A 15420-nucleotide genomic window follows, 5' to 3' on the forward strand; every position below is an offset into this window, starting at 1 on the left:
TTTAACCAAAGTTTAATACAAATGTATTTGCTTATCTTTTCCAGTTATTGTACTTTTCCCCCCTTCTTGCAAGTTGTCCCAGCACTGAGCCAGCAACAATCAGTGGAAAGTCAAAACTGGTCTTACCAATTCCCTGTCTCTTCACTGTTTTTCTCCCCAGCCCCCAGTCATTTTAATGCTCGCTCAATTGTTACCACCCCCTGCACAGCACTGCTGTGAGTGCATTCAAACAACAGTACCTGCGTTCTGCACGCTCCTTCTTTTTTAAGACAACATCCAGATCTTGTAATTGTTCCTCTAATTTCTCACAGAGTAATTTCTAAAAGAAGGAAACAAAGTATCAGTTTATTTCATAACCAGCTGTCTTCACACTGAACTAACATTCAGACTCTTCATTCAGTCAGTCTGAATCTGGAAGAACCCTTGCTACAGTGGAGGCTCCTCTTCACTGAACAAGGCTGATAAAGCCTGTCTTTTTAAAACATGAGCTCCACCATCAAGTCAAGGTTGGTGAGACTTTGAGCAACCTGGTCTAGTGGAAGGAGTCCCTGCCCACAGCAAAGGAGGCTGGAACTAGATGAGTTCAGTGGACACTGCAGCAAAAGCAGAGATACGCTTTAGGATAATTTTCTTACCAAATACCCAAGGAGCTGTAGGCAAAAATTACTTTTAATGGATAAACTGTGCCTTAGTCCATGTTAACGCCCTCATTATACTATTTACAAGTATGCCCTTCACCCTTTTACACACCTGTGTAAAATTTTTCATACTAGAGAATACTTTAACAGCAACAGAACAAGGATATGACATGATGTGTAAAGAAAACATTCTTATATATTCAAAATCATCACTACTTAAAAACATTCCTCAGAAGACAACTGAAAATCAACACCAAATCAAGTCATCTCCCATCATGTCCAATGTCATTAGCTTACTGTCAGGCAACAGCTCTTTTGGTGCAGAATTTCTCTAAAACCAAGGAAAGGAGTAGGGATCAGGCAGCTTATTCTGAAAATCTGTACAAATCGTTTCTCATTAATTTAACAAGAGCAGCGTCACACACTTTCTGCTTATCCTCCCAAGTACCAACCCTGCTTCTGACATTGGAATATGGGTTCATACTTGTCTATTACTTGACTGGAACAACCCTAGCTTTCCCAGCAGAGACAAACTATACCCTGAGATTCATGAGTAACAGCAGCTTTCTCTAACCAGCTTATGAGCAAATGTCTCTGAAGAGGGAATAGCACTTCAGAAACAGCTGCTTGCTCTGGCTACCTTGTTAACTTGATCCATTCCTTGTTGCCTACTGCTTCTGCCTCCTGGATGATAACTTAAATGTTTCTTTTGGGAAAAATGAATACATTATATTTTTAATACTATACTAGTCTTATGACGTAATCAGAGATGGGAGATAATCAGTGTGACTGGAGATTCCCATCTAAAAATCAGCAACGTACAGTCATTCATCACTAGCAGAATGAAGAAAACCATGTCACAAAGTCCATTTTACTAATGGATGGGAGGGCAGATCAGCAGTCCTACCATTCACCCCAGTCTATTTGCTAACAAACAGAAAAGATTATAGAAAGGACTTGTCAAGGTCCCAGTCAATCTCCACAACCGTAAGGAAAGCTGCAAAGAAGAGTGCAGTCACAAAGGAACCGTACATGCTGGCAAGGCGGGCAGAACCACTCTCCATCAGGGATGATCATCAGCGGAGGGCGAAGGCAGGCTGTGTGGTAGCCACTGTCACAAGAGTCACACAACAAAATCTGTGCAAACAAAACATGCCATGAGTATCTTTTGGCATTCCCATGTAACAAGCTCCAGAACTATTTCCCCAGCCAATGCAGAAGTGTTTGGACTGTGCCAAAACAACAACAACAACAACAAATGTACCACTTATTCTGTACCACACTTCCAGGGCCAAGGGAGGTTTTTAAGGGAAAGTTTACTCATCACGGTTTTCCATGCCAATACCAGATTTCCTCTTACTGTATCTTCTCAGTACTTAATACTACCAGACTGTGTAGACCATGTGCCCTTCGTGTAGAATCTGGTAATGCATTCCAGATCCTAGACTAAGTGGAAAACTCTATCTGAACAAGACATGGTATTACCTGTTTTCTCTGTGCTCTCCTATGCAGAAAACCTGGCCCTTTTCCTCAGTCAGGATAATTTTATGACCTGGGTAGTGGGGACAAAGTCTTGCAGGCTTGCACGGCATCCACAACTAGAGAACTACTAAAAGTTCATGCTTAGTTGGGTAAAATTTGAGATATCCCTTTCCATAAAACTTGAGAACAAAGCTGGCATAAACTGTGTGTCTATCTACTGGAATATTTATCTCTAGTATCCTAAAGGTCAAACTTTCTCTCAGCTATGCCAAGATACCTGTCAAACAGCCAAGAGTGGGCTTTTTTCTGGATTCATATCAGGACTGCACATGATAAACAGATAAACAGAAGAATTCATGATGGTTATCTACCACAAATAAATGAGAACCAAGAGAAAAAGCAAAATCTTGTGCTCTGTCTGGGACTTCACTGTACTCAGTCCTCAGGGTGAGATGCAGCTACATCCAATGAAGATGACTGTGCAGCTATGTGGCTATGTCATTGTTGCCTTGGAAAGTAGACATCACACTGCTGGGGTTCTTTTAAATGTTGCTTCCTCTGTATTCATTGCAACTGCAGGCACAACCTCAAAGCCTCACCCAGACTGATTCTCAACGGGCTATGGTGCATTACACCTTGTAAAAGATGCCATTTTTGTTTTGGCAAACAGGAAAAATTACTTCCTTCCCTCCTTATTAAAGGTAACTCATCTACTCCTGAGTTTACCACCTAAAACCTAGAAGATCCTCTCCTACGTATGGCCACCCTGATGTGCCTTCAGACACCACCAAAGCCAATCCAACAAATCTAACACAACAACGCACAGAAGCTTTCCCCAAAAACCTACCAGCTCAGGATGATTGGGAAGGCCACACTTCTTGCAGGGCTCATCATCATCAGCAGGTGGAGCTTCTTCCTCCTCCTCTTCCTCCTCTTCTTCCTCCTCTTCGGAGTTTTTTTCACTCTCAGAGTCCTCAGTCTCTTCATTACTTGAGTATTTCCACCTGCCACGTGTCCGCGTACCCGTCCACCGAACTTTGCTTCTCTATGAAACACCATTTCCAAGAAAAAACACAAAGGAAGCCCACAGAGTTTCTTCCCAGATCTTAAAAAAATATTTGTCTCCAGAGTAAAGTGATTCATTTCAGTCAGAACAGCTGCAGTAAATTTACAGCAGAGCATTTCAATGAATATATTGTCTTTCCAAGATTCTTAAAATGCAACCAGATAAAGGAAAAAAAAATGCATCTATGTGCAAAAAGAAATTTTCAAATAGATTTAAAAGTAGCCCCTTTTTTTCTATTTCTACTTTTTCTATTTTTTTTCTATTTCTACTCAGCCCCTTTTTTTCTATTTTGACAAGGCCTACTTCATAGTGAACATGGTAAACTCCACAGTTAAACTTCCTGATTTTTTCATGATAACTTGCTTCAACCCAAAGAGAATCTTTTTTCTCCTACCTGCTCCTCAAAGAGTTTATGCATTTTTTTTATGTTAGAAAATGTGTTTGTTTCTGAAATAAGAGCACTGTACCTTTTATCTATCTAGGTCTTCTTTCACATTTATACTTTTTCATTTTTCTTAACTGAAACATGGCTCACTTGATGCTTCTTTTTTGCTAATCAAAGGGGCATCCACCCCCTTCTATCATACACCATATCATGAATGAAAATATTTTGAATATATATATATTATCATATTTTGAATGAAAACCAGGTTTCAATTAAAATTCCGAAGACTATTCTGAATTAAACTCCTTTGTGCAACTAAGATATTTTCAATTTAAAGTAATATGTCAATCAGAAAAAACTTCTATTCCTATTGACTGACTTGTTTCTCACACCTATCATTCTCTCACAACTTATTACCCTCTCCCCACAGATGCTGAAAACGGAAAATAATTTTTCCAGCTTTTTAAACTCAAAACATTTTTTGAATTTTGACTAAATTAATCACAGACCTGAATAAGCTAAAATGCACAAAATATTTTCCTTCTCCTACATGATGGACTCATATCAAAGCTGCATTTATCATTTCGGTAGAATTTTGTTTCAGGTTCTTAACATCAATTTCTACCTGTTTAGAGACTGTACTGTTCCCTAAGCTTTAGCAGCAATGATACCTTAAATCCATGATAGTCTAAGTTTAGGCTACAGATTAATCATATAGCATCAACATTTCAAATCAGGTTTTCATAAGACCCATCTTTAAAAAGAAAGGAATGCCAAGATATAAAGTAAGCTATTAAAGATCTTGGCATTCTTCATCTTGTTTAAATGACAGAAGCTTAACAGCCACAAACTTCTTCTTCTATCATAATTATTTTAAAATCTCTCTAGAAAAGTAAACATCTTTAGGTCTCTTGATCTTTCACAAATAGAGATCAAGTTAAAACAGTTAAAACACATGTAGCAACAGTGCTTCAAAATTCTAATGACTTATGATTTACAGTCACTCTAACTTTCATGTTTTCTTTTTAAATTAAAATCTTTAAATTAAAAAATTGTTTTTCATTTCTCCATGCATATGACAGAATTTTTCAGTACAGATGTTACCACTCACTGAAAAATCAACTGTTTGTTCATTTTATTAAGGTTATCTAACATAGCAGGATGTGAAAGAAACTTGCTAAATGAGTGAATGTTTTGGGAAAACTACATCAGTCAAAAATATGTTGCAGCCGAAAATTAATAGGATTTTAGAAGCTGATATTAAGAAGTGCACTTAAAAAATACAAGCTCATTATTCCTCTTTTATTTTGTGCTGCATATCCAGAGAATACAGAAGATAAATTAATAAAAGGCTCTTTATAAATGCAGTCTCAGAAGCACACCATACAAATGTATAACTTCCTGTGATATATTTACCTCAGGTACTTTTAAAGATCTATTCTGCATGAACAGAAGTTAGTATGAAAAAAACCCCTGTACCCACATTAAAATGTGTATCACATGTGAGAAAAGCTAAATTATATCATGAAATCACCACAATACCTTTAGCTTCACTTAGAAACAGAAGTCATAAATTCTTGCCCATTTGTTCGTTTGTTTTTAGCTTATGATCATTGTGACCAACCAACAAGTATCCATGCAGTAAATCCAGAGAGAGTACAAGTCTCTATTCAGCCATACAGCCAGACAGACTCATATCTGATCATGCCATTTTTCAAAAGAATTCACTTGGGTTGGTTGACTTAGGTTGGTTTAAGTGGCAGATTTTATAAACTGTCGAAGTTTATAAAAAGTCAATGGATATTAGCACTCTCCTAGGAGGTGTTTTTAAATTGGTTGAGTCCACTAACTGAATTGCAAAGCTAGCTTCTTGCAAAAGCTGACCAAAGGAACATAATCCTCAGTATTCCTATGCAAGAATATAATCTCCTTATAGATAGGATTGGGGGTTTTCATTACTCCCAAGTAATAAAACTGTATTTACCTTGTTAACTTTAGAATTTGTCTCCTTCTCTTGCTTTTTTGCATCTTCTTTTCGTTCTGGTTTTTGTGCTGCTGCAGGTTTCTCCTCTTCCTCTTCAGGTCGCTTCTTCTCAGGCTTCTGATCCCGAGTCTCCACAACTTTCGGAGTAGGCTTGGATATTCTTGGTGACCGCCTTAACGTGCGGCCAATGCTGACCTCTTCTGGCGGTGTTTCTGTCTTTCTCTTCCGACTAGAGATCCTGATTGTTAATTTAATTCCTTCTTTCTGTCTTTCAGAAGTTATTTCTTTATTCTCTATTGCACAGGTTTCTTCTTCAGAAACTAGCTTATACTTAAATTTGCTTTTAGGTACTGGAGATTCCTTTCTGCTCTCTGAGGAGTCCTCTAGATTAGATGCATGAGCATCATCTAATCTATCTGGCTCTGTTTTGGCAGCTTCTGGCTCTTCCTCTTGTTTTTCAGGGCTGCATTTTTCTTCTACTTTGCTCTCCTCAGGTAGAGCCAATTTACTATCGGGGTCCTCCTTTTCTGAAACAGGTTTCTCTACTGTAACAGGTGAAGTAGATGCAGGAGGTATCTCAGCAACTTTTGGAGAGTCGTTTTTCTCCTCAGGCTCATCTTTACTTTTCAAAGTCTCTTCACCAGCCAGTGCAAGTGTAGGCAGTTCTGCAGGAGCAGATGCATTTGGAGACATCTCTACCTTCTCTGAACATTCTTTGGGTGGTGGCAGGCTGTCATTTTTGAGATCAGTGGCTTGTTCCTCTTCAGTTGTTTTGGCACAGACTTCAGAGTTTGAAGACTCTTCTGCTATCATCTCAGTAGTTGTGCTGTCAAGAGACTCTTTTTCCACAGGACTAGATTCCTCCTTTGAAGGCACTTTCTGATTAGAAACCTCAGAGACCACATCCCCAATCTCTTTCAGCACAGTTACTGCATTTTTTTCAATCTCACATGCTTTTATAATTTTACTAACAGAATTTATGGAGTCTGATACTTTTTCTGCACTTTTCCCATTTTTCTCTTTTAATGAGGTGCTGTCTTCCATAGTAATAGCAGAGTGTTCTGACTTATTATTTTGTATGACGCTCGGGGTTATTTTTTCACAGCTAACCTCTCCATTTACTAGCACTTTCCCATCAGGACATAGAGCAGTGATGGTAGGGACTCTCTTGAAAGCTTCTTCTTCTGGTTTCCCTTCTTCCTTCAAGACATCCTTTGTTGGAGTAACACACTTACACAGGGGCCCTTTTATTGGACTGTCATAGTCATCTGTCAGTTTGATCTCTCGCTTTTTAAGTGGTATTTTTGCCTGTTGGTCATTTTTAAGTTTTTCACTTTCTTCCACAGATTTCTCCACAATTTCTTGTGGAGTTTTGACATTAACACAAAATTCTAACCTCTCTGCCTCATGAACTGCTATTTTGTCCATACAGCTTTTTACTTCTTTTAGGTCTTTAGGTTCTGTTTTGTTTTCCTTCACCTCTACTTTAACAGGCTTGACATTTTCCTTAAAGGAATCACTTTCTTCCTTGACAGTTTGCTTTTCCTCATTGTGCTCTAAAGGTTTTTCTAATTTCACTATTACTGGCAATTTTATAATTTCTTTTTCTTCCACTTTCTCAATTTTAAGCGCATTTTCATCTTCTTTGACCACAGGAGGAGGAAGGCTTTCTGATTCCACTGACTGTTCCTCTACCTCCTCTTTTTCTTCTTTGATTTTCAATTGATTTTCTGTTGAGAGAGAAAAACAGCTATGAAACAACCTAGGGACCCACAGGATTACAAAGAACTTCATCAAAACAGAGGCATACCTAAAAAACCCAACAGCCCAAGTCTCGCAGAAAGGTCTCTTCTCTCACTGAATTAGAAGAAATCTGGCTTTTCCAACACTGTCATTAAATAAGTGGGTTGACGATTTTTAGCTATAAAACCGCTGTTCAACCTATATTTCAGAAGCCAGCAGCAGAACCCTAGATTTATGCTTCTTTCAACACATATCTCAGTCCCTTCCTCAGTATCACCACAATACATCCAGAAGATACATAAAACCTAGGCAGAGGCACGAAATCTCATTGGAGTTTCTGGACTATTTCAAAAAACAGAACATGGTGTAAGATTCCACGGCCTTCAAGAGAAATTCCTCAGAGAAAGGAGTCCCCTGTTTGTAGGTATTTTAATTTCAAGATATACTTAATTTTATTTCAACAGTTCAGAGAAAAGACATTCAGCATTATGCCTTACAGCAAAATTCATCCAGGTTCTCTGAGCAATGACTGCAGACAATATTCTACACTCACCTCATCTGCTGTTTTTAAAACAAGCAATGAATAGTAGCATATCCCAGGAAGCCTGCACAGCTTTAAGAATCAGGTTATTCCACTTTGCTAACTCAGTTTTAGATCATTAGGGCTTGAAGTACAGTTCCAGCATTTGGAATAAACCATACAGCTATTTTGTCTCTAAGCACTTCAGCTTGTTATTTATTTTTACCACAGCCTCTTGATACTTCAGGTTTTCTTACTTTACCAACTGTTTTGTATCAGCCAGAAATAGAACTAATTAGAAAAAGCAAATACAATAGCACTGCATATACCAGAACAGCAGCTCCTGTTCTGGAAGATGCTTTTGCAAACGTGCCACAAATGCAAACAAAAAGATGATTTTTTTTCCCTTCTACCTCATGCCTCTCCAAATGAGCTAGTGTAGTTTTTTTTGCATGATGAGAGCTTCCAAAAGTGGTTAAAAATATACAGGGGAAAGGACATGACAGCTAACAATTACATCAAAGAAATTTAATATTTTAGAAAAGAACAGTGAGGAGGAATTTACACATTTTCTCCATGCGCAAATTCTTCCATTTTCCCTTTATTTCTGTCTGTCTAAACTTTGTTCAGCCATTTCTTCCCATCATCTACTGCTTTCTCCCAAACCTCATCAAGGATCACCAGAACCCCAAAACTCACCATACCAAAAATCAGCAGACGTTCTATAGTTTAACTCCCTGAACTAATCACAAAATATTTCACACATAAACAAAATGACTCAGTCAATGCGCAAGCTCTCCTAACACTGCTGGAGTCAATCAGTGAGGCCAGTAAACATGCAAGCATTGGGTTAGGTTACCATGTATTTCCATGCACTAATTCAATGATATGTGGAAAAAGGCCAAAGCCAACAAGTGTCAGGTCTTCCAGCATGTTTTTCCTATATCTTAGTAGGGCTTTCAGTGCAAACCCTGGACTACAAGGAGGAAATAGTACAATTTCTCAACTCAAAGGCTCTAAGGAATGTTCTGTGACATTGACAGCACTCAAATCATTGCAAATGCAAATAATAGCATTATTCATTATGCACACAGGACATGGACCTGTAGGAGTGAGGCCATGAAGATGTTCAGAGGGCTGGACCACCTCTGCTATGGACACAACCTGAGAGACAGGTTGCTCAGCCTGGAGAAGAATCTGGAAAGACCTTATAGCATCTCCGAGTACTTAAAGGGGTCTTTATTGACTTTTGACAAGGGCATGGAGTGACAAGACAAGAGGGAAGGGCTTTAAACTAAGAGAAGTGAGATTTAGATTAGATACTACAAAAAAAATCTTCACTGTGAGAGTGGCTCTCATAGGCTGCCCAGCAAAGTTGTGGCTGCTCCATCCCTGGAAGTGTTCAAGGTCAGGCCAGATGGGGCTCTGCACAAACTGATCCAATGTCTCTGCTCATTGCAGGGAGGTTGGACTAGACGGCTTTTAAAGGTCCCTTCCAACCCAAACTATTCTGTGATTCTGTAACTAGTGCCTAGAGGTGATTTTACACCAATACACAGCCTAATGCAAATACTGAGCCAGGTGAATGTGTCACAGGACTTAGGAAATTATCTACAGTAGGGACATTTAAAATATTTTCAAATGACTGCTCCTGAATTCAACATAAAGCAAAATCGTATCTGAAGAAGAGGTCTCAATCAGATAATTTAAGGTGGCTTGACTGAGACAAAAGCACAATCAGTACATGGAATTAATTTGGCAGTGTTGGAAACTATGCAGGTTGTGTTGGCACTTACATGCAGAGTTAGATACTGGAAATGCCTTAGACTGAAAGACAATTCTGCTGGGCTTTGTCACCCTTTACTGCCATTTCTACAATCATCTCTTAGTACTTCCACAAGAAGTCCAATTTTATCTAAATGTTTATTTCTTTCTTCTGTTCTACATTGCTTGTTGCAAAGAAGAATAGAATAGTAATTCCTTCTCTCTGATACTCAAAACCAAGACAAGCCTTGGCTAATTCCATGTATTAAATTAACTTCCACACATTAGCAGAAACACCTACTGACACAATGGAACACCTAAATTTTGTTTCTGATTGTACAAATATTTTCCTGTATTTTATTAAAATAGGTAGTAAAGGATCAGGTAGTAAAACTGGGGTAAAATTACTTGGTATAACAAGCTTTTAGTTTTTCATGACCTGAAAGAAGACTAGGTTCTTAAGAAGTCAAATACTTCAGGCTGACTGATACTTAACAAAACCAGTACACAAACCAAGTCAGGTGAGTTACTAAATACATGCAATGACATGATAATAAGGAATGAAAAAGGTTCTTGGCTTTGATCTTGGAGATCTTTTCCAACTAAAATAATTCTGTGATTTTAATAACAACAATATAACAGAGGCAGATAAGGACAACCTCAGTTCTACAATAGTTTAGCATTTTAAATTGCTGAACTTAAGTTCATGTCTTCTTGAAATATTGTGTCAACTGTGAAACATTCGAGGAAATAACCTATATTTTTCTGATTCTAACTGAAAAGCAAGAATAAACACCACACCCCATACTGCCTTGATTTCAATCATGGCATTGCATAAGCAGATTTCTTTTTCAAAGTTTTATGTTGCTAACAGGAGAATTTTGGCAGCAGTTCAATGCCAAAAAAACCATACAATAACGAGCATTTACAATATTATACAAAATGTAAAGAAAATAAAAGTTACTGAGAAAACATTTTTTACACAGCTCTCTTCCTATAAATAAATGTTTGAGATTAAATATGTACTGAAAAACCTCCAAATATATTCAGAATTTCAAAGTATTCAATATTTTCTTGATTTACTTTAAGTCCTAATCCAACACAGAAACTTTTTGTGAAGCTTAAAATTCTAACATTGTCACAGCAAAACAAAAAGTTTGAGAAAAGAAGGCAGAAAACCTTGTGGAGCTGCTTCTTCACCCTTTTTGGTGTCTTCATCTTCTATGCTTGGACTTTCACGTGATGAATTCTCCTGCTGAGAATTGTTGTTTTTCAACAGAGCAGGATCAATTTGTGCTTTCAAGAGCTCAAGGGTCTCGGCAAGCTCATTGCGGTTTCTAGAAGAGAAAAACACTGTCTGATAAGCCACTTACTTACCCCAAAGGGATTCAAAAAGAATAAACAAACATTATCTGCTTAAGTGAATTACCCTGAAAACGTTATAGAGTTATATAGTGAAAACACAAGCACACTGAAATGTTTGTCCCACCAGTGGCTGCACCTTTGCAGTCAGAAACCTTTCAATTTATTCATACCAAAATAAAATTATGCTTTTGGAAGGACCATATCTACTTATCTATCTTAACTCCTGCTGGGTCTGGATCCAAGCTGCTACTATTATTCTGTTATTTATTATCTTCTCATTACCCATCACTGATTCTTTGCTATTTCTTTTTTTTTTCTCAGCAGAGAACAAGCTACAGCTCTCTGCTCATGTACCAAAGAAGCAACCATATCATTTCAGTGAAATTTGCAAAAGCAAACAGCAAATTAATTTAGATACTTTTTGGAAGTGCTTATCCCAAGCACAAGCAACAAACAACACCAAGTTGTCTAGAAAACTCCATCAATTCACAACAGCAAAAAATGTTGGTGCACATCTGTATGACTGTGCATCTCAGTGCACTGTAACTCCTTATTTAAACTGCACATCCAACTATAAAAAACCCCTTAATTTATAAAGAATTTGATCCATGATTGAACAGTAATTGCTTTCTTAATGGACTAGAATAATAAGGCTCTCACATCTGTTTTTCAAAGTCAGTGTTCAGCAATTTGTTTTCCCCAGGTTTACAGAAAGAACGGAAGCCTGCAACAATCCCAGTATATGGAGACTCACAGGTTTTAAAACCACTTCAGATTTCTTAATGCATTACTACAGTTTTCTGCTGTGAGTGTGGAGTGTTAGAACCTTCCCAGCAGAACCCTGGTTTCTTCTTTTGGCAATGAATTTTGTTGTCTACAATGCATGGAAGAGATGCATGATGCATGGATCAGCGCTCGATCTGTTTGTTTGGATACATTTACTTTACTCCCCCACAACAGCTGTCTACATGTAACTCATAGTAATGTGTATCATTTTATGCCCCGTTGGTAGTGGTTTAAACACTTCTGCATGGCTCCCTCAGTTACTGAAGTCACGGCAGTGTAAATAACCTGCAGATAGTTTGGGTTGGAAGGGATCTTCAAAGACCATCCAGTTCCAGCTTCCCTGCTATGGGCAGGGACATCTACAAGAACAACTTGCTCAAAGCCCTGTCAAATCTGGCTTTGAACACTTCCTGGAATGGGGCGGCCATAGCTTCTCTGAGCAACCTGTGCTGCTGCCTCACCACTCTCACAGAATTTCTCCACATCAAATTCAAACCTGCCCTCTGTCAGTTTGAAGCCATTTCCCCTTGTCCTGCCACTACATGCCTCTGTAACAAATCCCTCTCCCCCTTTTGGCACTAGAAAGAGCTCTGAGTTATCCCCAGATCCTTTTCTTCTCATGGCTGGACAATCACAAGTCTCTCAGCCTGCCTTCATAGGAGATGTGCTCCAGAACTCTGAGCATCTCCTTGGCTCCTCTGGATTCCTTCCAACACGAGTAATTGCAATATAATTTCCCCAAGAACAAATCTATCCATTTGTAGCTTTCCTAACAATGCTGAAGTTAAAGAGGCAAGAGTGCTCTATTTTCCAAGGCATGTAGCCGGTCAGTAAGCAACAATATGGAGCCATCATCCTCAAGACAGTCTTCTCTTGCTATCCTTTCTATATATTCATTGTAGCTTGAACTAGCAGGAGACAAATTATGTGATGGCTGCTACCAATGAGTCTGTGAGTTATTTCTGTAAATGATTTTTCACTAGAACACAGATGTCAATACAGAAAATCCCACTGTCATGAATCCTACTGTGTGAGAAATGAAGATTTACTGAAATACATTTCTGAGCCCAAGTCACAAATAGCTAAAAAGCCCACCAAAAAAAAAAAAAAAAAAAAAAAAAAGGAATACCTAACAATGCACTTCCACGTGGATCCATCCTGGTCATCCTGTTCTTCTATGTACATCCTGACATTATGCTCTTGATCCAGCTGATACCAGTACATGAGGCCGTCCTTGTCCCGACCAATGGGCTGCAGACGCATGGCGTCAGCATCCTCCTCGTTAATGATATTCTTAAACTTTAGATTGTCATCAAACTGACATTCGCAGAGATACTGAAAATGTAGAAAGACAGGTAAGATACCAAAAATATAAACAGAAAGAAGAAAATCAGCTCACTTCATTTCAGTGTGATTTGGAACTTGTTTTTAGGCCTCTCTCTGTTGGATCTGTGTGTCAGCTGTAGCTATCAGATTTTTCCAGACCATGTTGTTTTTAAATGAGATACAAGGTTGGGTTGGTTTTGGGTTTTTTTTAACCTGGCTAGCTTAGAAGGTTCATTCTCAATTTTTAATACATAGTACAAGTTATCTCATTCTATAATAGAACCCATTCATAACTTGGAACCAACCCTGATAATTTTGTCAAGGCCACAAAAGATGAAGTCTCATTTTGCCTTTGGAATTCAGCACAGTAACAAACATATTTTAAAGTGTGTATTGCACAGGCAAAGAGCTCTTGACAAAGCAGTAAGCACAAGATTATTTTCATATGAAGTGTGAAAAATATGCAAACAAATTGTTACATGCAGTTTGGGTCCATCCCACTACAATGAATAATATGTCTGTTCCAAGATCAGCTCTGTATTTAATATATGCTCTTATGGTTCAGTCAAGCTACATTTGCAAGACCCTTAAGTGAGTGAGAAAGTAGTAATTTAGAACCTTAGCTGATCATTGTGTACCTTCAGAATCCCCAGTTTGCATTCAACACTCATTTCTAGGTATCCTTTTTTTTCCATCTCCCAAGCCCAAGTGCTGTTGAATTCTTGACATATCTGTTACAAATGAAATAAACAGATTTTTAAGGTTAGGAGAAAAAACCAACTTTAAACTTTTTATTTAGTACCTTAATACAGTAATTAATTATACATGACCTCTTTCAGATCGCAGTCAGAGAGTCTTACAGAAAAACAAAAAGTAAAACTGAGGCATGTTAGCAACCACCGTTGAATGTTCATGGAAGAGGAGATCATCGAGGTCCTGATCACCACCACAATCTCTAAACATCCTAAATTAGGCAGCATGACTCTGGAATGGGAAGGCATTATTGTCTTTGCTCTGCACATATCTCACATTTTTCTATTTTTGTCTATTTAAAATATAAATTCTCTCAAGCAGACATGACTTCCTATTATATCTCCTTGCAGCACTTAGCAGACAAGTTGCCAGGGTCTCTTGGGGCCTCCTAAGTCCTTCAACTGTACGGCACATAAACGCAACTGCTACTCACTCCACACTGTGGAATTATTATTCTTTATAAAATATCTTGAGCTCTGAGCTGCTTGACAAATATTTTAAAATATTTTAAATATAGCCAATTTCAATTTATTTAAAGCAAAGAAATTCAACCTACCAATATGGGGGGAAAAAATCCTATCATCAAAAAAACCAGCAGTAGAAGAGAAATAGATTGAATCAGCATGAGCTCCAATAATAAAAGTGAAGAACAAATTCCCTCTCCTCCTAAACAACTCAGATGTGCTTAAGACAACTCTCATGGAGAGACAAGCTGCTCATCAATTGAGGACACATGGTGGGATCTCCAGCCAGTGAAGCTATTCCAGTGGAAATATCCATGAGGAGGCAAAAGCTGGTCACAGTTACATCTCCAGCTGGAATTATTTTGAAGTGCCACTGCTGAATCACAACTGTCAAATCAGTGCATGAGGTGCTGCCGCCCTTCAGTCTGCAAGGCTGGACTCAATCAAAACAGTGCAGTCTCCCAATTAACAAATTATTACTAAACATAAGATTACCAAGCTACTTAGAAACCTGTCAATCACATCTGAATGCAGCTTTCTCTGGAAACAGCAGCAAAAATCATCCTAAATTTCACCCACCAAAAGTACAGATTAACTGACTCATAATGTGAAACTCTACCTGGGCTCCAACTTAAGCAAAGGGGCTGCTACCACCCCATCCCCACAGCCACACTACCAACCCTCCACTACCCCTTGCAGTGACACCTTTTCTCAGGTGGCACAAGGGTAAGCCTGCAGTTAGTCAGCTCAGCCACACCATAAATCATACTTTGACTTTAAGCTGTGACCTACAGAGAACAGTGAAGAGCACTCTGGTCACAAGGGATTCTGCTGAAGAGCAGTTTTTCCTGCTCTGAGGTTAAGGAATATTACACAGGGACTTCTCTGATGCCAAGCCAAAGCTCACAGCAGGAGACAATTGCTGCTTGCTCACAAAATGAGGCTACTCCACTTTCTCTCTCCTTTTCAACCATGTGATATGAAGAACACTGGGAAACTCTATATCAAAACCCTTGCTCAGGGCATATGTCAGTTGCTGTTCATTACTTACTCATTAAGTATGGGAGCAATAATGAGAAGCTTCACGTGCTACGAAGTGTGTGACTATCAGAGCAAAAGCTCTGAGACATCAGAGCTGATGAAG

The 15420-nt window shown here is 38.5% G+C and overlaps 1 protein-coding gene across 1 annotated transcript in view; it reads right to left on the bottom strand.

Moving 5' to 3' along the window:
* RSF1 (remodeling and spacing factor 1) overlaps positions 1 to 15420 on the bottom strand; it is a 58368-nt gene that overhangs the window by 17018 nt on the left and 25930 nt on the right. Inside the window, exons 3-9 of the mRNA XM_063394366.1 lie at positions 13698 to 13790; positions 12863 to 13068; positions 10762 to 10919; positions 5556 to 7285; positions 2968 to 3165; positions 1671 to 1775; positions 240 to 319 (exon numbers count right to left, since the gene is read on the bottom strand). Coding sequence (XP_063250436.1) covers positions 240 to 319; positions 1671 to 1775; positions 2968 to 3165; positions 5556 to 7285; positions 10762 to 10919; positions 12863 to 13068; positions 13698 to 13790 — 2570 coding nt within the window. The remainder of the gene's footprint in view (positions 1 to 239; positions 320 to 1670; positions 1776 to 2967; positions 3166 to 5555; positions 7286 to 10761; positions 10920 to 12862; positions 13069 to 13697; positions 13791 to 15420) is intronic.

This window comes from Prinia subflava, chromosome 3 (genome assembly GCF_021018805.1).
Source record: "Prinia subflava isolate CZ2003 ecotype Zambia chromosome 3, Cam_Psub_1.2, whole genome shotgun sequence".
In the NCBI taxonomy this organism is placed as follows: domain Eukaryota; kingdom Metazoa; phylum Chordata; class Aves; order Passeriformes; family Cisticolidae; genus Prinia; species Prinia subflava.